Below are 25,791 nucleotides of genomic sequence, written 5' to 3'. Positions count from 1 at the left end.
CGCTTCTCAAATCGTTGCTCGCCCGCCGTGCACCGCTATTCCACCGTAGCGATGCACGGTGGGGGACCGATGATTTTAGGTCTGGCCCTAAATAAATGATCAGCCGCTGACACAATCATTGGCTGATCGTTTTCTTTATTCCACAGAGCGATAATCTGCCGAATGGGGCCGATTTGGCAGATTTTCGCTCCCGTGGAATAGGCCCCATACTTTTAAGTTTCTCTGTCTCACTTACCAGCTCCCCCCCCCTTTCTCTATAAACTTTTATGAATCCTCAATGAGATGAACCATCTCAGAACGTACAGTAGTTAATATTTAATCTGTGAATACTTCTTAAATAGAAGCCCCCAACCATTCAGATTCAGTCAGCTATTGATGATCAATAACAATGTCAATGCCAGTAAATAACCTGAACCCTTATATAACATGCATTCATTAGGAGTAAGGAGTGGTAATGGAAGGTCGTCTTTGCTCAAAGATGAAAATTATTTAGATTTTGTAAGGTCTTGTGTAGAATTTATTACGTTACAAAAAAACAAACAGAAAGGAATGTGATTAGGATCCCGTACACACCTAACAAGTACAGCACACACTGTTTTTCCTTTTGTTTTTCACATTCACTTTGACAACTAAGGAATGGAAACCTGTAGCCTGCAGAGAGCTACAAAGGCTGCCACTGAGCTGTCTTCCTTTATAAGAAGGGTGTTTCTTTCCTTAGAGAGGCAGAGAGAGAAAACCAGAATGAGAATGACTGTAAACTGTCCAAAAAGACCGTGAGAAAACAGGAAACCTTGAGAAGTACAAGAGAAAGCAAGATGAAATCTATTTGCAAGCCATTCCCATGGGACATATGGGCCATTGTTATGAAGGCAGTTCAGTCAGTTATATCCTTCCTTCTCCCGAGGAGGAGCTCAATGCCAGAATGCTGCTATCTGGTCCTTGCCTTAATCCTGCTGAACATGGTCCAAGAGTAAAAACTGCGCTACCAAGATTTCTTTGAGCTCCTTGCCATGTTGGCAGGGGGTGTGCGAAAGCCAAAACACTTTTCATTTGTTCTCTCTCCATCATTGAAGATGAAAGAGACACATGCGGAGTCAGAATCAAGTGTTAACATCTCACCAGACAAGTGCACTGCCATTGCTGGAGCCTGCTCATATCCCGCTTCCTTGTAATCATTCATATTCACAGGGAATGCCGGGGGGGGAGAGCCAGCATTAAGGCACAAGCTATTCGTTTTAATGGGTTGGGAAGAAATGTTATGTTCGTCTTTCAATATGTACGATTACATAAATGAGTTATGTGTATGACATAAGGGGTCTGTTATATAGTAAAGGCTTCGTATACATATTGCACAAGGTAAATAGCAAAAGATCCCATGCACTTCTTATGGTGCGTTTACACAGGCAGATTTATCTGACAGATTTTTTAAACCAAAGACAGGAAGAGACCTTAAACTGGGAACGGGTCATAAAGGAAAGACTGAGATTTCTCCTTTTTTCAAATTCATTCCTGGCTTTGGCTTTCAAAATCTGTCAGATAAATCTGCCTGTGTAAACGCACCATTAGGCTACGTGCACAAGAAGCAAAAGTGGCGGAATTTCTCAGCGAGATGCTGCCAGCCTCCCTATCATAATAGACTGTCATTATGACAGGGAGGCTGGCGGCCCCTCGCCGCAGAATTCCACCACTTTTCCTCCGCTTTACATTGAAACAAATCAGGGAAAAGCTTACCCTGGCTAGAAAAGATTTCATCGAGGTCACTATGCAGGCATGCTTTCAGAATAAATCAGACACCATAGCGGTAAAGTGTCCTGCTTTAACATTTTTTATTCTCCATAATGGATCCAATTGTGTATGTAATGCCAGCAAGTGGCTTCCGCCAGCATGCAATCGCTGCTGCCTCCTAGGCCATGCCATATTCCCTGCCCTAGGCACTGCCATCTTTCTTCCTGCTGCGGTTCTTCGTCTGGCCTGTAGGCTTTGCATGTGTGCTACCTCTACCTAACTCTGTGCATTCTCTGAGCTTAAAGGGGTATTCCACTCAAACATAACTTTTTATATGTTATTGCCCATGGTTAGACTAACAATTCATTCTATACTTGTTATTATCTATTCTGTCTTCTTCCCCAAGTTCTGAGCTGCTGCTTTCTGCTGAGTACACAAAAAAACTGTGAGCTTTTCTCTCCATCTCCCCCTACTCCCTTCCAAATCAGCTGATGTAAACAAGTCCCTATCTGCAACTCTGTAATGCCTGGAGGATTAATCACAGTGAGTTCATCAGCAACTTAACATCAGTTTAACCCTCCCAGCATTACAAAGAAGAAAAAGAAAAAATGCAGATAAAGCCTGCCAGGGACTTGTTTACATCATCTCAGTAGAGATGAGCGAACCTCGAGCATGCTTGAGTCCATCCGAACCCGAACTTTCGGCATTTGATTAGCGGTGGCTGCTGAAGTTGGATAAAGCCCTAAGGCTATGTGGAAAACATGGATATAGTAATTGGCTGTATCCATGTTTTCCAGAAAACCTTAGAGCTTTATCCAACTTCAGCAGCCCCCGCCAATCAAATGCTGATCGTTCAGGTTCGGATGGACTCGAACCCGAACCCGGTTCGCTCATCTCTACATCTCAGCCATCTCAGAAGGGAGGAGGGGGAGACAGAGAGAAAATCACACACAGTTTTTTGTGTCTTTAGCAGAAAGCAGCAGCTAAAACTGGGCTAAGGAGACTGAATACATCATAACAATACCCCTTTAACCCAGATTGTTGAATCGGAGCTGCCTGCTATGGTCCTTCTGCATTTACTGCTTGGCTATGACGTACTGTATGCTAGTACCTAGACCTGCCATTGCCTGACCATGCACTGATACCTCCTGGTCCGCAGGGCTACCTGCCACCCTTACCCAGTGTAAAGACTTATATTTTATGGGGACCGAACTACATATAAAGTGGATCACAAAGGAAAGGCAACACAAAACACTAACTGAAACTTGTGCAGTATATATTGTACCTAGTGCATGTTTTGCAAGTTATGTTATCTGTGAAACATAAAGGAAAATTGTGCAGGCCCCATGGGATGACTATGGCAGCAGGAAAAGGTTGATAATGAGCCTACACCCATGATAGATATCCATGACTACATATACTATAACAAACCTAAACAAGTCACCTCCTGCTATAGGATCACACTGAACGTCTCTTGGTCCTTACAATGCTCTAGTTGCCAGTATACTTGCCTACACACTTTAGGGAGTATTGAGATGTGGGGTGAATAGTTGGCCCTACCCTTGAATACTGTCTGACTCATGAATTCATCACAGATATCAGGACTCAAGAATGGATTTAACTATTCTAGTGGGAAAAGAACCCACATTCCATGGAAAGAAATAGAATTCCACATGATCAGTTAAAAAAAATAAACTGGAAACAAATGCATATATGCCACCTTCATAACTAGAGCTATAATCAGGTGTAAAGCACAGTCGGTACAGGTTTGTCCCCAAATAATGCTCCTTAGATTGTGCTATGGTCAGAATAGTATAAAGCTCCCAACAGTTTGTACAACCAAAGAGAGTTCATTGCATTAAGTTCCAATTCCTGAACACATTTTCACTTTTAACATTTTAACTTGATTGTAAGTCAAAGGGGTAGTGACTCTCCTTCAGGAGAGCTCGTCATAAAGACGTGTGGACACTTACAGACCATTGCTGCTCCACTGAGAATTCTGGGAAGAAAGGAAATGCAAAATAGTGCTCACGCCTCTTAAGCAAAGAGATGTCCCTTCAAGTCAAGTCTCGCTTAGTCAAGGCGCCTTAGAACATTGACTGGGGATTCTATGCCAAGTCAAACAATCTCCCTCTCTATGCCAAGTCAAACAAGATTTCCCATCTGCAGATAGCTATTTCGGGGTTGTTGCCCCTCATCAGTGCAGAGCAGGGTTTTGGCTGGCTAGTGAGAGGTCTATCAACATGTGTCAAAGAGGCAGTAAGGGGTCTGTAAGTCTCCACACGTCTTTATGACGAGTTCTCCTTAAGGAGAGTCGCTACCCCTTTGACCCACATCGATAGACCTCTCACTAGCCAGCCAACACCCTGCTCTGCACTGATGAGGGGCAAAAGCCCTGAAACAGCTGTCTGCAGATGGGAGATCTTTCCTTTTGGAGAGATTGTTTGGCTTGGCATAAAATCCCCAGTCAATGTTCTAAGACTCCTTGACTGAGCGACACTGAGGGACATCTCTTTGCTCAAGAGGTGTGAGAGCTATTTTGCATTTCCTTTCTTTCCAACTTGATTGTAACAATTTTTAAGATTAAAATTGCACAAGATGATGAAATAACAAAGCTGTGGTATATATATATATATATATATATATATATATATATATATATATATATATATTTTTATATATATATATATATATATATATATGTTTAGTAATGCTAATCTATTTTTAGGTTGAATGAGGGCAAAGGGACTTTGGTCAAATGTTGGGTCAGTCCTCCAAAACAGAAGGGTGGCTTGGCATACCTAAAGTTAAAACCTTCTAGCAAGCTACAGCTGAAAATTAATATTACTCTTACTATAAGGGTGCCTTTACACAGAGAGATTTATCTGATAGATTATTGAAACCAAAGCCAGGAATGGATTTGAAAAGAGGAGAAATCTCAGTCTTTCCTTCATGACCTGTTTTCTGTTTATAGTCCATTCCTGTCTTTGGCCTCAAAGATCTGTCCCATAAGTCTCTCTGTGTAAAGGCATCCTAAGTCAACGTAAGTTTTCTTACCTTGCACTTAAATGGCTTGATATCCGAGTGGACGATCATATGCGCCTTAAGAGTTTGCTTTTGGACAAAGCTTTTAAAACAGAGATGACACTGATAGGCGCGGATGTTGGTGTGGATCAGGATGTGCCGCTTCATATTTGCCAGAAGAGTAAATTCTCGACCACAAATCCCACATTTGTGTTCCTTTACACCCTAAATACGTGAAAAACAAAACTGCTTATTAATTTCTTTATACTTGTACACATCACACCTAACACAGACGTGGAGTCTGATCAGTAAGAATGGGAGTTTGCTGCTCACGGTCCCTCAGGCCATGTTCTCTATGTTTTTCATGGTGCTTTTGACCTTCATCTTTGTCAGTAACCAGAAGTTGGACCCACGAAAAAAAAACTATAATGGAAAGATTTCTGTGTGCTTGGGACCAACTTCTGGTACTGGTAAAATACTAACCAAAATAAGGCTGAAAAAGTGGAAACTTAGCTTAAAGCACAAACATAATCTTTCCTGGCACACAATAGAGGGGAAATCTAACGGTGGCCATATACCTTCGGCAACTGACTGCCGAATGATCATTTGGCCGACAGTTATCTCTTCTGTCCTCCCCATACTGTACACATAAATGTTTGCCACAGCTTAGTGTTCCTGCGTTTGCTGAGAGGAAGGGTAAGTTACAGTCAGACAGCTCTGGTGGCGGCCTATTTCTCTAAGAACAAAGGGTTTGAGCAGTGAAATTCTGTCACGTCCGATCTCTATCTCCACCTACAGTATCCCTCCATCATCTGTTGGTGGAGTCTCAGAAGACCCCCTTACACTTATACTGGGTTCAGGTTCGTCTGACATTAGCATACCTCCCAACTTTTGAGCAGAGGAAAGAGGGACAGTCACGGCAATGTGCCACGCCCCCGGTAGCCACGCCCCTCATAACCACATCACCTGTTACCATTACATAAGAAACAAATATCACCAGATCTTCACCACATAATGACTTATCCCCCCTTATACCATTACTACATAACACCCACTATACACAGAGAAGTACTCCCCCTGAGCAGTGACCCTATAGCGGTAGATGAGGCTGTACACCTGCAGACCTTATAGGTGATTGTATTGCAGATATTCAGTGACTCACAGGGGACGTCTTCTCTGCTTTAGTTTTGTGTTTCTTGCCATCTTACCCCTCCCCCTGTGCCGCAGTCCCCATAGAGTATAGCCCTCCCCCGTAGCAGCCCCTATATAATATAGGCCCCATTCCTGTGCAGGAGCTGCGGGGCTGGAAGAGGAAGCCTGCACCAGAAGCCTGTGCATCACCTCCTTGGCCTCCTCAGCGTCGGGAGCGCGTACACCCGACCAGTAGGTGTAGGTGTCGCTGTGAGCGCTCATAAGGAGCGCTCACACGTGTAAGGGATGCAGTGCAGCTGCCGGTGCGAACGTCGGGGGCGGGGTGGGGGACAGCGGGACACATGGGGGCCGTTCCGGGACAGCGGGACATCACCCCAAAACCGTGACTGTCCCGCTGGATCCGGGACGGTTGGGAGGTATGCATTAGTATTAAATGTATGTGGACCTAAGTGCATTGGTCTGTGCATTGGTCTATTTATCTGGGAATTAGACTCCATCAATCAAATATTGCCTAGTGCATATGAGGCCACTTTTTTCCTCTGTATGGCTCCAATTGACACATAGAAAAACCAAAGTTTATTGTTAGATTGTTAACTAACTGAAACAAATGGTATGCTCTCTCAGATTTTTTATGCATGCATGTAGAAACACTGTTTAAGCCTGTACTGTAGTGCAAGGTGGCTGACCAGCTTCATGCTAAAGAATCATGTAGGCTTAAGTTTCTTTTTCATTCCTGGCATAGTATGGTGAAGGTTTCCCCATTACAACACCTGTAAAAACTGGACCCCCGTGCGGAAAAGAGAGCAACCTTAAAGTAAGGGGAGCTCAGAGTGCTTCTTTAATAATAATAAAAAAAAAATATTGTGAATATCTGCTGAGTAAGGCTGTGGTCACACATTCAGTAGGCTGTCCACAATTACGGAACCATTACTACAGACCCATTAGTTTAAATGGGCCTGTTCACGTGTCCGTACGTGTCACAGGCCGTGATCCACAAAAAAAACGGGTAGGTCCCAGTAGGGAACCACAATTGCAGCATGGATGACTATTGTTTATGGGCTGGTTCCGTGGATTGTTGTATAAATGCAGCCATCCATTGGCTGTCCATAGTTACTGGTCTTGGGCTATGGTGTGAATGTAGCCTAAATGTTAATGCAGTAATGCATATAACTAACCTTATGTGTCAGCGAATGCTGCTTAAGATGATGCGGCTGTACAAATTCCATGCCACACTCGGAGCAGATATATGGCCGGATGTCCTTGTGTTTCATCATGTGATTCTGCAGTTGGCTTGGGTATTGAAATGTTTTATCACATTCACTGCAGTTGTATTGAACGGGGCCCCTGTGGGCTGTCAAGTGTCTTTTAAGCTGTGCCAGTGTTGGGAAGTCAAGTCCGCACTCCACACAGATATTTTCTCGGCCGCTCTCGTGCTTTGACTCGTGGACTTTGAGTTCACTTGGATAGGCAAAGCCTCTGCCACATATCCTACAGTTGTATGGTTTCACATCACTGTGCTGCATCATATGGCGCTTCAGGTGACTAGTCTGGGTGAAAGCTTTATTGCAGACTTGGCACTTGTGGGGCCTGGTGCCCTGGTGAGTTAGCATATGTGTGTGCAAATGACTGAGCTGCTTAAACAACTTGCCACACCGTGAACAGGCATGGGGTTTGATGCCACTATGCCCTAAAATATGTGTCACCAAATTATATTTGGATGTATAGGACTTTTCACACATTGGACATTTCCAACGTTTTTGATCGCCCACCTCTACATAGAAGCTATCGTCAATCTGAATATTGACATCTACTCTCTCCACCTTCTGCTTGTTATCCTCCTGCTCCTGCGTTTGAGCTTTACCCAGATTATCATCTTCTGGCTGGCCCGTATTGAAGGCTTGATGTACAGGCATAGTTTGTGTGGACACATGGAAGGGAAACATCATGCCATGGTAATTTTTATGAAATAATGGATAAGGGGGGTGTAGACCTAGTGATCCAGCAGGCCACATAGTGTTTGTTCTTATAGGGTCTTGTTTTAATGCACCAAGCCAGAAGGGGTCCATAGTTCTGAAGTACTGAAGACCAATGTTAGAAAAATCCACCCTTTTGGTATTGTAGCCTGACAAAGGTGGGAGGTGATAAAACAGGGGCAAGTGAGAAGGGAGAAAATGCTTTGTTTCTTCTTCTGTCTGCATGGAGCCTTTTTGGTCTTCGACATCATGAGGCATCTTAGATGGCAGATGCTTTCTTCTGTGTGTCTCATTTTCTACTGCGTCATGCAAATGGTGCAGGTTGTCTTCGGAGCGGTCGTACTGGAAATGCGGAAAGTGATGGGGATATCCCTCATAGAAGGGAGATAGTCTGCTGTACTTCACAATGGATGGCATCGCTTGTCGGATGTGTGGAAAAAATGGAGGTTTCTTAATGTCAACATTAAGACAGGACGTGTAATCTTTACCTATGTATGTTGCATTCTGCATAGTTCAACTAAAAGAGAAGAGACAAAATGTAATAAAATATTTGCAATTCAATTGTCATACCTATATATATATATATATATATATATATATTATATATATATTTTTTTTATATATATTAGAAATGAGCAAACTTACATTCAGTTCGGCCGAACCTAAACCTGATTACTTAGCCGTTAGATCCCGTAGCCTGGAAAAGATGGATGGAGCCATAGGGCTGCCTGGAAAACATGGATGGGTCTCCTAGGGATGCATCCATTTTTTCAGGCAGCGGGATTTAAAGGTGAGTGTTCAGGTTCGGGTATATATATTCTCTCTGGCTGCTTTCTTGAGAACATTACCCCAATTTGACCTACCTCTTTCTGACAAGAGTTGCCACCTGACAGTGATTCACATAATGAGATTGTGCACCTATATTGTTCCTTCTTTTCCAGGCTACCAAGTCCTAGAAACATCAGCAGCATCAGGACTAAGTCAAACAGGGTATTGGTGCTAAGGGAGAATGCAGCAGGAGATGCAGAAGAGACACATACTCCTGTACAGCATAAGCTAGACATGTCTACTTCAGCATCCCCAAGAGTCAACACATAAAGGCAGAGGAAGAGGAGGAGGATACTGTGTGACAATAATTCAATATCTGTCTGAAGCTCCCAAACATAAAGGGATTTCCCCATCTAAACAGGTTATCCCCTATCAGTGGGTATCTGACTACTGACCGATCCCAAGAACAGGGAAAAATTGCCAGCACTCTATTCCTCCCCTTTGGGTCTGCTGAACAGTTCTAAGTTTAGCACTTGTAATGTTCAGGTGCCTCATAAAGAATGAATAAAGTGCTTTTTCTAATTTTTTTTTTTTTTGGGGGGGGGGAGGTAATTTTTTCCCCTTTCTCAGAATGATTGAGGTGCTAGTTGTTATCTCACAGCCTTGTTAGGGAATAATAAAAATAAAAGCTGGTATACGAAATTGAAGGTGTGTAACAAGTGATGGATACAATATTGGAAAGATCTGCGCGGCTAGCTTATGTTAGTAAATAACATCTCATGGCCTTGTTAGGATGTTCTTAAAAATGTCAGTTTTGTGTGTGTGTGGGTGGGAAGTTGGCACCAATTATAAAAAAAAAGCACCCTAAACCTGTGCAATCCTATGCCAGTTTTTTAAGTTTTTACAGCTCTGTTACACACCTTACATTACAGGCCAGGAACTTCAAAGATAACCCCCCTACACACACACACACACACACTTGTGCTCTATTATTCCTGGTATTGTGCCTTTAAGTACTCTTATGGAAACTGTAGTTACTGTGCTATACATGGTATTGTGTTATCAATTAGCTTCAAGTTCGTTGCAGTAAGTTGAAATGGAGCCTAATAACAAGTACAAGGGTCTTTACGATAGACGTCATTTCTTGTCCTCATTGACAATTTTTCCATCCAGAAGGACTAAATGTTACTTTCATTTCCTGACGCACATCTCAGATTTCCTGGATTCGGAATCACTAATGCCGGCCCTTAAATGAGGGCTTCCTGACAGAATGGAATACATAATTTGTTCTCATTTGTCTTCATTTACCTGGCCTAGAAAATGCTTTGTGCTCTGAAAATAGAGGCGGCTTCAAGTGGTGAATGTGGGGCACGTCTTCTCCGTTACCCCAGTTATATCAATAACGCTTAAGCTGAAATTTGCTGCAAAGTGGATAATGTTTTCTCATGAATAAATTCTCTGTCATTTACAATAAGTGATTATAACATTAAAGGGGTACTCTGTAGGAAAATAATGTTTTAATTCAACTGATTTCAGAATGTAATGGTGCGTTTACACAGACAGATTTATCTGACAGATTTTGGAAGCCAAAGCCAGGAATGGATTTGTAAAGAGGATAGATCCCAGTCTTTTCTTTATGACCTGATCCCTGTTTATAGTCTGTTCCTGGTTTTGGCTTCAAAAATCTGTCAGATAAATCTGTGTTGTTACACAGCTCAGCCAGAGATAGTGATGCCAGTGCTAGTCCAGCACGCAGGTGTGATGTTGGTACCTGCTTTGTGTTGTGGCTGGCTGTACTGTTCGTCAAATAGTTGATGACCTGCCGGTTTGTGATAGGTCGCTTGGAATCTAGTCATGGTAGTACTAAGAGGCAATTGACCCACCCGGACTATCGGTACCACCACCTACAGAAGGGGGAAAAATAACCCAAGGTGTGCAGATAGTGTGTATAGGTGCTGATGCAGAGGAAAGGATGACTGAGTCCCAGTGATAGAAAATTATAACAGCTTTACTGTACAGTCTCTTGGCAATACAATACACTTCTGCAGGAAACAGATAAATCCTTTCACGGACTGTAGTGCTTCAACTCGTTTGTGCAGAGGAGGTGCATGAAGACGTAGAGTAGAGGTAGTTTTAGCGGTGCTTGAAGAGCTGAAAGTAGAGTAGGGTAGAGGAGAGGAGTTTGTCAAGGTACTCCAAACCCAATATAGCAATGTTCTCTGCCAGAGCTTGTAAGAATACTTTAGAGTGAGAAGTTTACTTGTACCCGTGTATAGACTTTAGTCTGACCTCCTTCTGCCCTACAGTGTTGAGTGACTTGTCCTCCTAGGGTGATACAAGCCCCAGCCCACCCAGAGCCAGGCCATAGCTTGGCTACAGCAGGGACATCTGCTCTATGCAAGAATCTGGATCAGAACTGATGCTACACCTCCTCCCACCAAGGAACTTCCTACAGGGGATGTGTTATCTATCCTGTGAGTTGTGTAAAGGAATGTGTACAAAAGAAAGAGTAAAGATGATAGACTGAGAAGAAAAGAGCATCTCCCATAAGGTACATGGTACCTATAGCAAAGGTACATATAAAACAGTAACCCATTACTAGCTTCAGCTGTGCAATACATAAGAGCATACATATAGAAAATACTGACAACTAGTGGTGAAACTCTAAAGTGCACTACATCACCACTTAACCTGTAGTAAGAGGCTTTTGCAACAGGTGTATTGGAGAAACCCACCCCACAGTAAACCTTTCCTGCTCTGGACAGTTCCTAACATGGACAGAGATGGCAGCAGAGAGCAGTGTGTCAAAATGGAAAGAATACACCACTTCCTGTAGTACATACAGCAGCTGATAAGTACTTGAAGGTTTCAGATTTTTTAATAGATGTAATTTACAAATCTATATATAACTTTCTAGCACCAGTTGATTTAAAAACATATTTTTTTCCAAAGTACCCCTTAAAAGGTTTTGAAGATATCTTGGTTATAGTTCACTGATATTATTTGTTCTTATTTTAGCTTCTATTACATGCTCATCAATTCGCCTTAATGGCTGACCATGTAGTACACAGATGGCCAGGTCTGCTAGATCAGGGACTACTCTTACCTGCCAGGTCTGGCACATGGAAGGAAGCCCAAAGTTGAAAAGCCCCTCTATTGACTTGGTACCATGTAACTTCAGGTTGCAATACGTACATATACAAGTATATGCTGGTTATACCCCATAGTAAGTAAGCAAATCTTCAAGATTTATAATGATATATTCACTGAGTGAGGAATTTATGTTGGTTGACACTTTGTACATTGGTCTAAAGTGAAAATGCAACAAGATGGAACAAGATGTGTCAAGGCTCTAGTCTTAATACATTAAGTGCATCTCTGTCCATTGACCACTTTGGCAGCTACCAGTTGGAGTAGATTTCTGGGCATACAACAACTTCTATCATGAATTACACACTATGGCCAGGTATTGGCACGGAAATAAGGAAATATGAAACATCATATCTACATGGCGTTTTTTTTTACCCTTTATTGACGTTTTGAGACCACTGGCAGCAACAGAAATTGCAGAATGCTCTGGCTTTTTTCCCTCTGATTTTGTGGCATTTTTCCTCCCATAGACCTCTATACATAAGCGAAATTTGGGGGGTGCAGGGGGGGCAGTGGCTCCTGGGCCCACACTGGCAGGGGCCCACTGAGGTCTCAGAGGCTTAAAGGGGTAGTCCACCCAAAAAAAATTTCTTTCAAATCAACTGGTGCCATAAAGTGCCAGAGATTTGTAATTCACTTCTATTAAAAAATCTTAAGTCTTCCAGTACTTATCAGCTGCTGTGTGTCCAGCAGGAAGTGGTGTTTTCTTTCCTGTCTGACCCAGTGCTCTTTGTTGCCTCCTCTGTCCATGTCAGGAACTGTCCAAAGCAGCAGCAAATCCCCATAGAAAACCTCCCCTGCTCTCCAGACTGGAAATAATACAACTTCCTGTTGGGCATACAGCAGCTGATAAGTACTGGAAGACTTAAGATTTTTTAATGGAAGTGAATTACAAATCTCTGGCACTTTATGGCACCAGTTGATTTGAAAGAAAATTTTTTTGGGTGGACTACCCCTTTAATGCTGTCTGCAAAAGCTATTTCTTTTGCAGACAGCCTGCAGAGCGATGAGGAAGGACCTGTGGTGACGTCATAAGGGGGCGGGGCTGAGAACTGGAGAGGATTCTTGTGGATGAAGGACCTGTGGTGATGTCATGAGGGGGCGGGGCTGAGAAGATGCTGGTGCATGAAGGACATGTGATCATTGTCCTCTTATATCTCCTCCTGTAATGTGATAGATAGATAGATAGATAGATAGATAGATAGAAGATAGATAGATAGATAGATAGATAGATAGATAGGAGATAGATAGATAGATAGATAGATAGATAGATAGATAGATAGATAGATAGATAGATAGGAGATAGATAGATAGATTAGATAGATAGATAGATAGATAGATAGATAGATAGATAGATAGATAGATAGGAGATAGATAGATAGATAGATAGACAGGAGATAGATAGATAGAAGATAGATAGATTAGATAGATAGATAGATAGATAGATAGATAGGAGATAGATAGATAGATAGGAGATAGATAGGAGATAGATAGATAGATAGATAGATAGGAGATAGATAGATAGGAGATAGATAGATAGATAGATAGATAGATAGATAGATAGACAGACAGACAGATAGATAGATAGATAGGAAATGGATATCTAGCAGCTCATCACATATCTTGGATTGTACATGTATGATCACAACCAGCTCACCCCTTTGAGGCTATGTTCACACTGCGTATGTTTCTGCACGTACTTTTGAGGTTGATGCGTTCGCTTGAAAGTATACGATATACGGCCGCACAATGCACACTACGTATGAGCTTACGGCCGGATCGTATGCAGCGCCGTGAAAAATTTACAAGACTATTGTTTGAGGACGGAAATGTAGAAACACGGCCGTGGATTTCCATGCGGTCCCGTACGAAGTACTTATTTCAGCCAAATTGAACTTGATTTTTCGATCCAAAAGGTTCTGTGAGTTTTATTGGGCTGGGCGAAGATTTCCAAGTAAATGACCTGTTTCAGATCACTACGAATCAAGCTAGGGAAGCATAACTGTACTACGGGCGTATGTTCGCAGTGCGTACGCATCCGGCTGCATGTCGATTTTTCCCACGCCCGTAGTTTCAGCTGCACATGTAACCCGGCGTACGACATGCGGCCGGACTCATACGCAGTGTGAACATAGCCTTAATGTCTAAAAACTTATTACCTATACCACTATTATTTTTAGGCAAAGATAATCTGGTTAAAAGGGTTCTTCAGAATTAAGAAAAAAAAACATAGTTGCTTTCTTCCAAAACAGCGCCACCCCTGCTCTTAGGTTGTGTGTGGTATCACAGCTTGGCACTATTCACTTCAGTCGAATACCACACAAACTAAGGACAAGAGTGGTGCTGTCTGTGGAAGAAGGCAGCTTTATTTTTCTAATCTTAAGAACTTTAAATTTTTTTGTGGTTCTATATGTGAAATGTACAGAAGCCTCTTACACTGCTCTTTATCCTTATCCACTATGAGTAATGTAGAAGAATATTCCCTTTATTATTCAGAAAGCCTTGTCACCTGCTGAGGTTGGTTGGGGGCCCACTCAGACTCACTCGCCCCCCCTAGGCTGAACCCCTAGCTACGCCCCTGCCTCTATAGGTTGAAAAAAAGACACATGTTTATGTGGGTGAGTTTTTTTCCCCTCCCTTTCTTCAAAATAAATCTTTGAATCATGGGATAAAAGAATCACATGACCTGGAAGAAGAAAATTCAGAGGAAAAGAAATACACAGGAAACATATAGTAGTGGAATTCTAATAGATCCAGGTTTTTGCCCTATACAGTAGTACTTCTGTCTCCCAGCTCCAGTTTTACAAAGACATATGCACCCTATTGTTCAGAGCTTTGCTTTGGGTCAAAGTCCATATGTGAGGATAGGTGGTATTGGAGGGGGTGTAGTTTCACTGATTGCCAGTAGGGGTCTATCTTGTACCACTTATTTGACATTTACACACATCACAATTTTAATGGACAGGCTCAGCATGGGTGCACTATTGCACTACATAAATATATGTAGGGATGTACAGGTATACAGATTCATGTGCATAAATTATGTCATCCCAAGTATGTATTTATTCAATAGTCAAATGGCAAAAATGTTAATGAAAACTAAAATTGTGCTTGTTCTTTGTGTTACATAACTTATCATATCCACAAGCAGAACCTTAAAATCTGGGTAAAGAAAAAAAGGGGAAAATGGTAGATATTTCCCAACAGGGTATATTTCTTCTAGGGCCTCATAAATGAGGTTTTTTTTTTATTGTAACATAAAACACACTGGAAATTATTTAGAGGGGTGATTAGTCTTGTAATATACAGAAATCTTGTTCACACCTGATAAATTCTGCAACTCTCTAATATACTTGTTGTCAATATACATACACATATATTTCAGACTACAGTAGAACATCGTACCTGACTTAAATAACTTCTCTGACTCACAGAACATGGGTAGGTCACACTACAACTAACTTTTACGGAAACATCCACCATAAAAATTACTGCCCAAAGTACCAGAAAAGTTGGGTTATAACAAGTAGGGCAGGGAGTAGCTGAGAATCAGCTGAAGAAAAAGTTTTCCTTTTCTGCCACCTGCTTGCTTCCATAGCTAAAAAGCAATATTTTGCATTCAAATGTATTGTTATTAAAATTTCCCCTGGCAGACTTGTGCTATGCCAAGATATGTGTGTCAATGAGACAGCTATATAATAGATATTTAGTTAGGCAACCAAATAGATAGTTTTGATGGATAATAAGATAGATAGATGTGGATAATGGATAGAAACTCAATACAGAAGAATAAAACACACATTACATGCTTATGTTATAGCAATAGAAACGTAACAAAGCAGCAAAATCATAGATTAATAGATGACAAAGGTATAATGAAAGATTCATGATATGTTATATAATGTGTAGATAAATTATAAGTATATTAGTAGATAGGATATAGATAGATAGATTTTTTTTTTATTTTAGATAGATAGAAGATAGATTTGTTTTATTTTAGATAGATAGATAGATAGATAGATAGATAGATAGATAGATAGAAGATAGAGAAACCAAGTAATATACCTGTATTTGTCACTAGTGCAGAATAGTATTTAAAGCCACAAGCAGCTGGGAAGACACATGAGGTACTGCAAATATGATTGCTTCTCAGATAGGAACACTTTTATAGATGGATAGGAACATACAAGACTGTGGCCAGAAAAAACACCACCTGGTCCATCAAGTCTGCTTTTATAATATTTCCTTGTTGTTATTATGTTAGGATAGATATTAGAGGTGAGCGAACCAGGTTCGGGTTCGAGTCTATCTGAACCCGATCGTTCGGCATTTGATTAGCGGTGGCTGCTGAACTTGGATAAAGCTCTAAGGTTGTCTGGAAAACATGGATACAGCCAATGACTATATCCATGTTTTCCACATAGCCTTAGGGCTTCAGCAGCCACCGCTAATCAAATGCTGAACGATCGGGTTCGGATGGACTCATGCATGCATGCATGCATGCATATAAAAGGTTTATCCCAGGCAGTTACATTCACTTACTGTGGATTTACCAACCACATGTGCTGGAAGTTTGTTATAAGCATCAACTCTGTTGTAACAATATAAAACTAATAGAACAATAAATCAAAGTTATTATAAATGATGCATAGCTGGTAGACGACTACATATATACGTACATGATAGGGATTTATAACTATGTGATAGGTATAACATCTTTTGTAATGGAAATTTAAATACATGCACATCATACAATTAAAGATAGATAGATAGATAGATAGATAGATAGATAGATAGATAGATAGATAGATAGATAGATAGATACAGGAAAAAGCCGCACATCCAGAGCTTGATGAAGCGGGTGCTGTACAAAGTCAGTCCCCCGGCCTGGGGATCCACAATAATACGTAAAGATGTTCCGCAGCACACCAGCATAGGTGAATAAGGTGATTATTTATTGCAAGTAGTACAAAAATACAGAGAGATGCGACGTTTCGACCCTCTCACAGGGTCTTTATCAAGCTTGATAAAGACCCTGTGAGAGGGTCGAAACGTCGCATCTCTCTGTATTTTTGTACTACTTGCAATAAATAATCACCTTATTCACCTATGCTGGTGTGCTGCGGAACATCTTTACGTAGATAGATAGATAGATGATAATGGAGCAGCACTACAAAAACAGTGCCGCTGGGGCAGATTGTCCTGACCAAGGACTTTCAATATAAAATAGATAGATAAATAGATACTTCCATACTTTTAATATAGTGATAGAATAATAACAAATCAGATGATTGAAAGCATTATGAAACCATACGTAATGGACAGACGAACAGATATAGAAGTACATGCTTGCCATTAGTTTATAGAAATACAGTAGATACTACAAATAAAGACAGATACAATACAGACTGATAACTGATATATATATACAGATAGGAGATGATAGATAGATAGATAGATAGATAGATGATAGATGATATTTTTATTTAAAATCTTATTATCTAGAATTTAGCAGCCATTGTATTATATACCTACAGAATTTACAGGTGCAGCCCATTCAAATTTAATAGCTGGGTACAGGGATGGGGTTCAACCAGTTCTCCCAAGTTCTATCAGTCCAGTTATAAAAATTACAACGAAAAAGAGAGGAAGAATCCCAAACCAGTCTTCCCACCACTGGCTATTGCACATGAATGACCTATAGTTATATTGTGTGGTATATACAGTACAGTGCATGTCCTGACCTGACTGTCCTGTCATCCTGGCAAGTCTGATGGCATGTGAGCAATAATGTGTGATATCAGTAAAAGACTCTACTGAACATTCAAGTGGAGCGTAATTGATTCAAAGAAGTTACTTAATCTGCAAATATTGAGAAACACTGTTCGATATGCCAGTATAGGTCTATCACATAAATTTTACATTTGAAAAAAAAAAGTTGGGTCTTTATTTGTAATTGAATACCTTTTCTGGCCAGGTAAGGAATGAGGACCCTGCGTATGGTTAGATACCGAGAAATAAAAGATGTGGCTATAATCTCATCTGGTTCTATATACTGTCACTCATCATCTGCATGTCCTTAGAGTGTAAGCAGGAAATCTACTTACTGATCCCTGAGGAGGGAGGCAGTGTCTTCTCACTGATGCTCTTAGTGCCCTTTCTTCAACGTCTTGTCCTTTCACGCACCCTGTCTGTGAGATTTGGTGGAGAGTCTGGTGAGGACAGTGTATAAAAGTGACTTAAGAAAGAGAACAGGAACAATCATTTGCTTCTCCTTTTTCAGATGAGTACCTTTGGAAAGAAGGAAGGAAGGGAGGAGAGAGGAAGTCAACAACCCTATGCTTTCCTGCAAAAAAATAAGGAAACAGCAGATAGACATCTATTTCTTCTATAAAAAAAAAAAATTAAATTGGCCTTAGAGGAGAAGTGAGAAGGAATTCCAGTGACATTCCAGTCGTGACGGCCGCAGAGGAGTGCGGCGGAGCTGACATGACACTTGTATGGTGGGAATATTCTCATGGAATTTCATCTCTACCCGGAGTTAGAGCCTGGCCACAGTGACAACAGCTGGAAGACCACAGCTACATGACTGTATTACATCAATCATATAGAAATAATAAATTATGTTCAAGGTTATTATACTATACTTTATTTCAATTATGTCAGACGTTTGGAGAAAAAAAAAAAAAGTCAACCTCTTACAGTTTTAAGATATCAAAATGTTATAAGCGTGAAATTGTTCATCCAACATGTTAGAACCCAATGGCGTGCACTTTCAGGCTGATCACAGATGTTATAGAGGCGGGAATTACAACAGGCGAATGTCAGATACCTGGAAGCCCTCTGTGAGGAAGCAATAGCTCAAAGGGGTAAGACTGACAACTCCTCTACATCAGTGCTTCTCAATTCCAGTCCTCAGGCCTCACCAACAGGTCATGTTTTGAGGATTTCCTTAGTATTTCAATGGTGATATAATTATAGTCAGTGCATCAGGTATTCTCACAGGTGATCTTTCTATGGGATATTCTCAAAACACGACCTGTTGGTGAGGCCTGAGGACTGGAATTGTGAAGCATTGCTCTAGACATTACTATAGCACCTTATATATTGTATAAAAAATGGATAGGAAATAGGGGCTTAAAGGGGTGGTGTCATGAAGCAAAGAAGGTATAGTCAGATGTGTACCACATACATATGTGAGGAAGAACAAATGTGTAGTTTTTTGTAAAGTAACTTAGATTCAGTTTTCCCTCTAAGCTTGAGCCACTGCTGAGCAGAATGGCAAGTGAGCTGGGCAATGTTAAAGTTGGGAAAACCAAAACCTTAACACAGGAATACCGGTTCCTTAGTCTAAAAGCTAATGTGGTATAGTAAATTAAATATAGTGGAACACATTTACATGGACATCTGTTGCAGCTTTGATGCAATATTTTGAAATTTAGTTTTATTGGTTTACACAGCATCATACAGGTGACCTCTTCTCTAAGTCGCTCACTTTTCCTTTCTTCTCCATCTGGCCCGGCCATCATGAAGACTTCTCCTCACAACTCATCTTTGCAGGATCTGCCAGACAAATATTTTAGTCTCCTCCAGCACCAGTAGTCACAGACATGACTACTGAGTTTGCTATAACTATTGGTGTGTTTACACAGAGAGATTTATCTGACAGATTTTTGAAGCCAAAGCAAGAAATGTATTCAAAAAGAGGAGAAATCTCAGTCTTTTCTTTGTGACCTGTTCTCTGTTTATAGTCTGTTCCTGGCTTTGGCTTCAAAAATCTGTCAGATAAGTCTCTCTGTAAATGCACGCTAAGGGTCCATTTACACAGAAAGATTATCTGACAGATTATCTGCCAAAAATTTGAAGCAAAAGCCAGAAACAGATTATAAAGAGATTAGGTCAAAAAGGAAAGCCTGAGATTTCTCCTCTTGTCAAATCCATTCCTGGCTTTGGCTTCAAATCTTTGGCAGATAATCTGTCAGATAATCTTTCTGTGTAAATGGACACTGCCTTCAGTACTCCAGCTTGTAGTATCAACTCCACCTTTTTTCTATCTCACTTTTAACCTTTATGAGATAACTTCAGAATGTTTTCAGCCACAAGTGAAAAGTCATCCTGAAACCATACAGTTAACCAATCCTTATTAAAGGGGTTATCCAGCGTGGGGGCTATTTTTAGATGTGGCCGGGGAGGAGGTGGCTGAAAGAAAAGACGTCCACTCACCTCCCCAGGTTCCAGCAGCGGGTCCCGCATTGCGGCGCTCCAGTGACCAGGAAGCGGCCGGGCACCGGAGCACCGCGATGCGGGACCCACCGCTGGAACCAGGGAGGTGAGTGGACATCTTTTCTTTCAGCCACCTCCTCCCCGGCCACATCTAAAAATAGCCCCCACGCTGGATAACCCCTTTAACTTTCCATCACTTATTATTGTTTCTCCAGCTTCTACCCCATCTGTTCTTACACTTCCATTAAAAAGAAAAAGATATTGTGCACCCATAGACACATACCAATTGCTAGGGGCAGGGCCGGACTGGAAATAAAATTCAGCCCTGGCAGTGGAGAGCATAGAGGCCCACGTGCTGTCTGGTTTATGTTAAACATGTTTAAAGGGGCCCCGACTCCTTAGCCGTGGGTCGGTGTGACCTGCAGCTCTATTCATTTTCTGTGGAGCCGCCGGAAAGAGTTGAGAGCTGTGCTTGGCTCTCTCCGGCGGCCTCACAGAGAGTGAATGGCACTGTGAGTCATGATCCAATTAGCAAAAAACCAGGACACATAAATATCTTTAGAATAATTCTTTGTTTGTAGGTATTTTCTTTTGCAATGAAACTTTTCACAAAAAAGTAATAATCAAAATAACAGATATCACCACAGTGCTCAGGAGTAGGAGAATCCGTTCTTCACGCCGTAGCGCTGGTGAACTCCATTCCTGTCTGAAGACTCTCACTTTTTACAGGACGTAAGATGACGAAACACGTCTTGCTACGTTTCGGGGGTCCGCCCCCTTTCTCAAGCATAATGGAAGTGCACCCTTCACCATATTTATAGCAGTTGCTCATTAACATATCAAATCACTATAAAAACAATAAATATAGGTTACAGATCTATAATAGAGATGGTTACTATAATAAACTCATATTTTCACATTCTAAAATAGTATCAACCACCAATATTATCCACGCCATCTTAGTTAGACAATGAAAATGCTAATCTACCCTTATAGAAATACTGCAAAGTTACATATTTCATTTAGCCCTTTCGGGTACAAACTTTCTAACTGATATATCCAGAATGTTTCTTTTTGTAACAGTTTCCTCTTAATGTCGCTACTACTCACTCCATAGATTTCCTCTAATACAGCCACCTTAAGTCACAAACTTTGTGACCAAATTCGTGGAAGTGGCGTGCAACAGAGGTTTCACCGTATTTTTTATTTTCTTTCTCTATATTTTCCTGTGTCTCCTTCTTCAGTATTTTTTGTGCATAGGTTCTTATTGCAGACTTATGTTCATTGATCCTTACTCTGATCTCGCGTGTAGTTTGTCCCACATATACCCGCCCACATGGGCATCTTAACATGTAAACTACATTACTTGTCCTGCATGTATACATCCCTTTTAGCATAATTTTATGTCCCTTAAGGGGATGGCATATACTCTCCCCTTTAATTATACCATTACAATTCTGGCAAGAAAGACATGCAAATGTTCCTTTGTGACATGTCCTAACTTTCATCTGCCTCGATTTCACTGGAGTTTTTATGTCAGATTTAACCACCATATTTGCAACAGATTGACCCTTCCTGTATATGAACCTAGGAGGCTCACTGAACAATTTACCATATTTTTCATCATGCTTTAATATTTCCCAGTGTCTCAGGATCGTCTTTCTAATAAGATTAGAATGCTTGTCAAATTTAGATTGGAATGTTATCTGACTTTCTTTTTTATCCTTCTCTCGTCTTTTTATTAAATTCTCTCTTGGTATTTTTTTCACATCTTCCCATGCTTTATGTACCTCATCTTTCTTGTATCCTCTAGCACAAATTTTATCCATCATCTTAGCACATTGTGCCTCACAATTTTTTTCATTTCTACAAATACGTTTCACTCGCATTAATTGTCCTTTCGGGATCCCTTTGAAAGTCATGGGAGCATGGTGACTAACTGTGGTGATATCTGTTATTTTGATTATTACTTTTTTTGTGAAAAGTTTCATTGCAAAAGAAAAAACCTACAAACAAAGAATTATTCTAAAGATATTTATGTGTCCTGGTTTTTTGCTAATTGGATGTTGAGTTTGCCCAGTGGCTCGGGACTATTCACACACAGTGCGATTAGGCACAACTACTTTTATTTGTTGAGTTGTATACTGTGAGTCATGAGTCATGAGCCGACCCAAGGCTCCAACAATAACAAATGAGCCAGGGCACCAATCTAGAGAGCCCTGGGGCACACGGATGTTGGAAATCCCCCCCCCGCAATCTCATACTTACCTGTGGATAGAAGACAAGTATGCTTAAATCAGAAAACCCCTTTAGGGTGAGTTCACACTTAGCAAGTTTGCAGCTGATTTCAGACTGCGAGTTTCGCGAGCACCACTATAGTCTATGGCCCTCCATTTTCACAGCAGATTTTCATTCTGCTGCAAGATTTTAGCCATGTTTAACTATTTAACTGCCGTGCCGGTAAAAAAAATAAACAGGCAATGCTGCCTGCATTCCCCCTGATGCTCCTGCTTGAGTCTTTAGGTCCCCGCTCAGCCAATCACTGGATGCACTGATTGGCTGGACGGGCTGTCAGTGAGCAGGGACCCCCAAGACTCGGGCATGAGCACGCAGGGAGGAACTATATTATTCTTACCAGACTGGAAGCTAAATAGTTTAACATTCTTGCAGCAGAAAGAGAATCCGCAGCGAGAATGGAGGGCCAGAGACTATAATGGTAATGAGTATCCCAACTGATTGCACTGCAAAACTTACTAGGTATGAATGCCCCCTTAATAATTTTTTACAATATTCTTTTGTGTTTTTACAACATTTTTAATGGGGTGTGTCTGTTAAAATAGACTAATCCGCTATCCACAGGATAGGTCATCAGTCGCTGATCAGCTCCTGTTCACTTAAATGGGAGCTGAGCTGAGGTTACAGGTCGCTACTAGAGATTAGCATCACTTGCTATTTGAATACATTATGTAATAGATTTGTTGGGTCCATGGTATTTTTTCAAAATGCAACCTGCTGTAGGTATATTGTATATTCTCCAAATTCATTCCTGGCTTTGGCTTTCAAAATCTGTCAGAAATTTGTGTGTAAAGGCACCCTAAGCTTATGGAGGAAAAATGCATGTAAGTGGCACATGCATGCTGCATTAAAAAAGAAGTATATGGCTGCCTTCACAGGTACAGGATCTGCAGCGGATCTCAGACTGTGAGCTCTGCAGTGAAATCCGCTGCGATCCTGTGTCCTGTCATTTTCTATGGCTTTACAAACTCGTAGTGGATTTTTCATTTCGCTGCAAGAATGTAAAGCCCCTTCCCACTTAACCCACCGCTGCCGGGGTAATAGGTTAACTGCCCATGCCCCTGCTCATGTCAGGGCAATGCACTGATTGGCTGAGCGGGACAAAAAGGAGCCGGGAGCCTGAGAAGCAAGCTGAAGCACAGCCAGGTGACGTATTATGTATGTAAACCAGCAGAAAATGACAGTAAACAGCAGATTTCACTATGGAACTTGCAGCGTACAATCTGCTGCAATACGGTGTGTGTGAAGGCACCCATAAAGGGTTTTTTGGTGGCAAAAAAGAGACTGATAAGCTGTGCACAGATAGTTCATTACTCTCTGATCGGTATGGTAGGCCATAGGTTGTATCTATCTTTTCCAGAACTTCCTAGAACTGCATCCAACTTCTTCAGCCACCAGTATTTAAATGCTGAGCAATCTCTTTTGAGCATGCTCATCTCTAGTTGATACCTCTACAGAGGGACAAACTGCGTACAGTCCTATTCACTGTGTAGAGCGGGCAGGGCTGAAAAGCTGGTGTGTATTGTGTAGAAAACTCATCGGTAGTTTAATACTGCTTCTAGTAAGGCCGTTTGGAGTTCTGGGCGACCACTTGTCATTTTAATACCAGTTGCTGAAGAAGTTGGATGCTGCCCTTAGGAAAACATGGATACAGTCTTAGTCTATGTCCTACCCAACCGATCAGAAACAAATAAACCATCCTGTGGACCACTCATTGGTCTATTGGCTTAAAATATAGCATACCTAAAAAAAACTCAGCATTTTGAAAAAACATTTGGACCCAATAAATCCATCCGTGCCAACATTTGAAATTCTTTTCTAGGGACACTTAGGCTTTTGCAACGTTAGGTGTGGCTTATTGTGGGTGTGGTCTATGTGGGTGTGTTTTGCCGGGGGGTCATCTGTGTTGATTTTTTCCCCAAAATTTTCCAGGTGTTGTCTTAATTGTATGGACCTTACAGTAAGGACCATACTCATGAGTACTAGATGCTGGAAAAGCTAAGTAACTTTCATCATACAGATTACATGATGCTGAGAAAGTTGGGTGACCTTCTCCATCATACTGACTACAAGATGCTGGGAAAGCTCGGTGACCTCCATTATACTAGGTGTAGGATGTTGGGAAAGTTGGGTGACCCCATTATAATGACTACAAGTGTGGTAGGTGGCCCGGTAGCCGGGGTTGCTTAGGGTCAATTGAGCACTTTTCATGGTAGCCTGGAGTGGTGTTAGACCCACCCCGGACTGTTGGCACCGCTACAGTACAGAAAGAGGATAGCCCAAGTATACAGAGGTGTGTAGGTGCAGGTACTTAAAGCATAAACTAGAGTCCAGTGCGTTTGGCAAAAATAGAATACTTTACTGTACATGTGATGACAGTGCAGTAAACCGTACAAATCTTTACAGAGATTTTAGGTGCTGACAGTTGAGGTAGAACAAGTACTTGTAGAAGTAGGTGATTTGCAGAGAGAGAGAGAGAGAGAGAGAGAGAGAAGAGAGGAGTTGCGAGAGGGGCCTTGTCCAATGTAATAAGTGTGCTGTGCCAGAATAGGAAAAGTAGTAGATGAGGTAAAAAAGAATATTCGTACTCACAGATGACTGTTCTAGTCTTCAACCGCCTTATGCCTCTAGTTGCGGGCTACCCGTCCTAGGTAGGTAGTACGAGCCTCAGTCATAGGTTATCTGGGTGTAGCAGACTTCCAAGATTACCTAATTGTCCTGCACTGCGCAGTAGGATATGTAGACATACTGTAGCTTTGTCCCACTAGGGTCAGTTCCTATTGCTTCAGGTAACTTCCCTGCACGTTTTTTAAAGGTTCCTGGTATGGGCAAGGTGTTCCCTGTTTGGCTACTCTCCCTTTTGTAGAGCTTGGCACTGCATAGCTGTTTTAGGGTTCATAAGAATAACTTTGTAGCTGACCTGATCCTCACAGATCCACTCACTTGGACCTTCAGCCACCAAGTAACTTCCTCCCACCAAGAACTAGTTCCTCCTACAGGGGCTGTGTTTACCCTCCCATGAGTGGTGTGGGCTGAGTGTGTGTGAGAAAGAGAAAATAGGATAGAGAAGAGAAAGAAAAACAAGCATCTGCATAACATAACATAACATAACATGTGACACAAAACAGTTAACCCTTCTCCTTCAGCTGTGCATAAATAAAGACAGTAGTGACTAGTGATGAGCAAGTACTAAAATGCTCGGGTGCTCGTTCCTCGAGACAAATATTTCCCGATACTCGGATGCTCGTTTCGAGTAACGAACCCCATTGAAGTCAATGGGAAACTCCAGTATTTTTGCAGGGGACCCAAGTTCGGTAGAGGGAAGGTCGTGTGAAAACCTGTCAAACTCAGAAAATGATGGAAACACCATGGACATGGACAGGAAACAGCAGGGACAGCATGCATGGATGCCTCTGAGGCTGCCTAATCGCACTATTACGCCAAATTATGGGCAACAGTATGGCAGTGATCACACAGTAAA

General features: G+C 41.5%; 1 protein-coding gene across 2 annotated transcripts in view; it reads right to left on the bottom strand.

Moving 5' to 3' along the window:
* ZNF366 (zinc finger protein 366) overlaps positions 1-25,791 on the bottom strand; it is a 54,979-nt gene that overhangs the window by 5,250 nt on the left and 23,938 nt on the right. The window contains exons 2-4 of one of the 2 annotated variants that reach the window (XM_069962821.1): positions 17,900-18,083; positions 7,077-8,391; positions 4,783-4,974 (exon numbers count right to left, since the gene is read on the bottom strand). In XM_069962821.1, the coding sequence (XP_069818922.1) occupies positions 4,783-4,974; positions 7,077-8,384 (1,500 nt within the window). In that variant the 5' untranslated portion in view covers positions 8,385-8,391; positions 17,900-18,083. The remainder of the gene's footprint in view (positions 1-4,782; positions 4,975-7,076; positions 8,392-17,899; positions 18,084-25,791) is intronic. The other variant, XM_069962822.1, reaches the window with a different exon arrangement.

The sequence above is a fragment of the Dendropsophus ebraccatus genome, chromosome 3 (genome assembly GCF_027789765.1).
Source record: "Dendropsophus ebraccatus isolate aDenEbr1 chromosome 3, aDenEbr1.pat, whole genome shotgun sequence".
Taxonomy (NCBI): Eukaryota; Metazoa; Chordata; class Amphibia; order Anura; family Hylidae; genus Dendropsophus; species Dendropsophus ebraccatus.
Note: the sequence above shows the minus strand (reverse complement) of the source record. Positions and strands in the feature narration are given on the sequence as shown.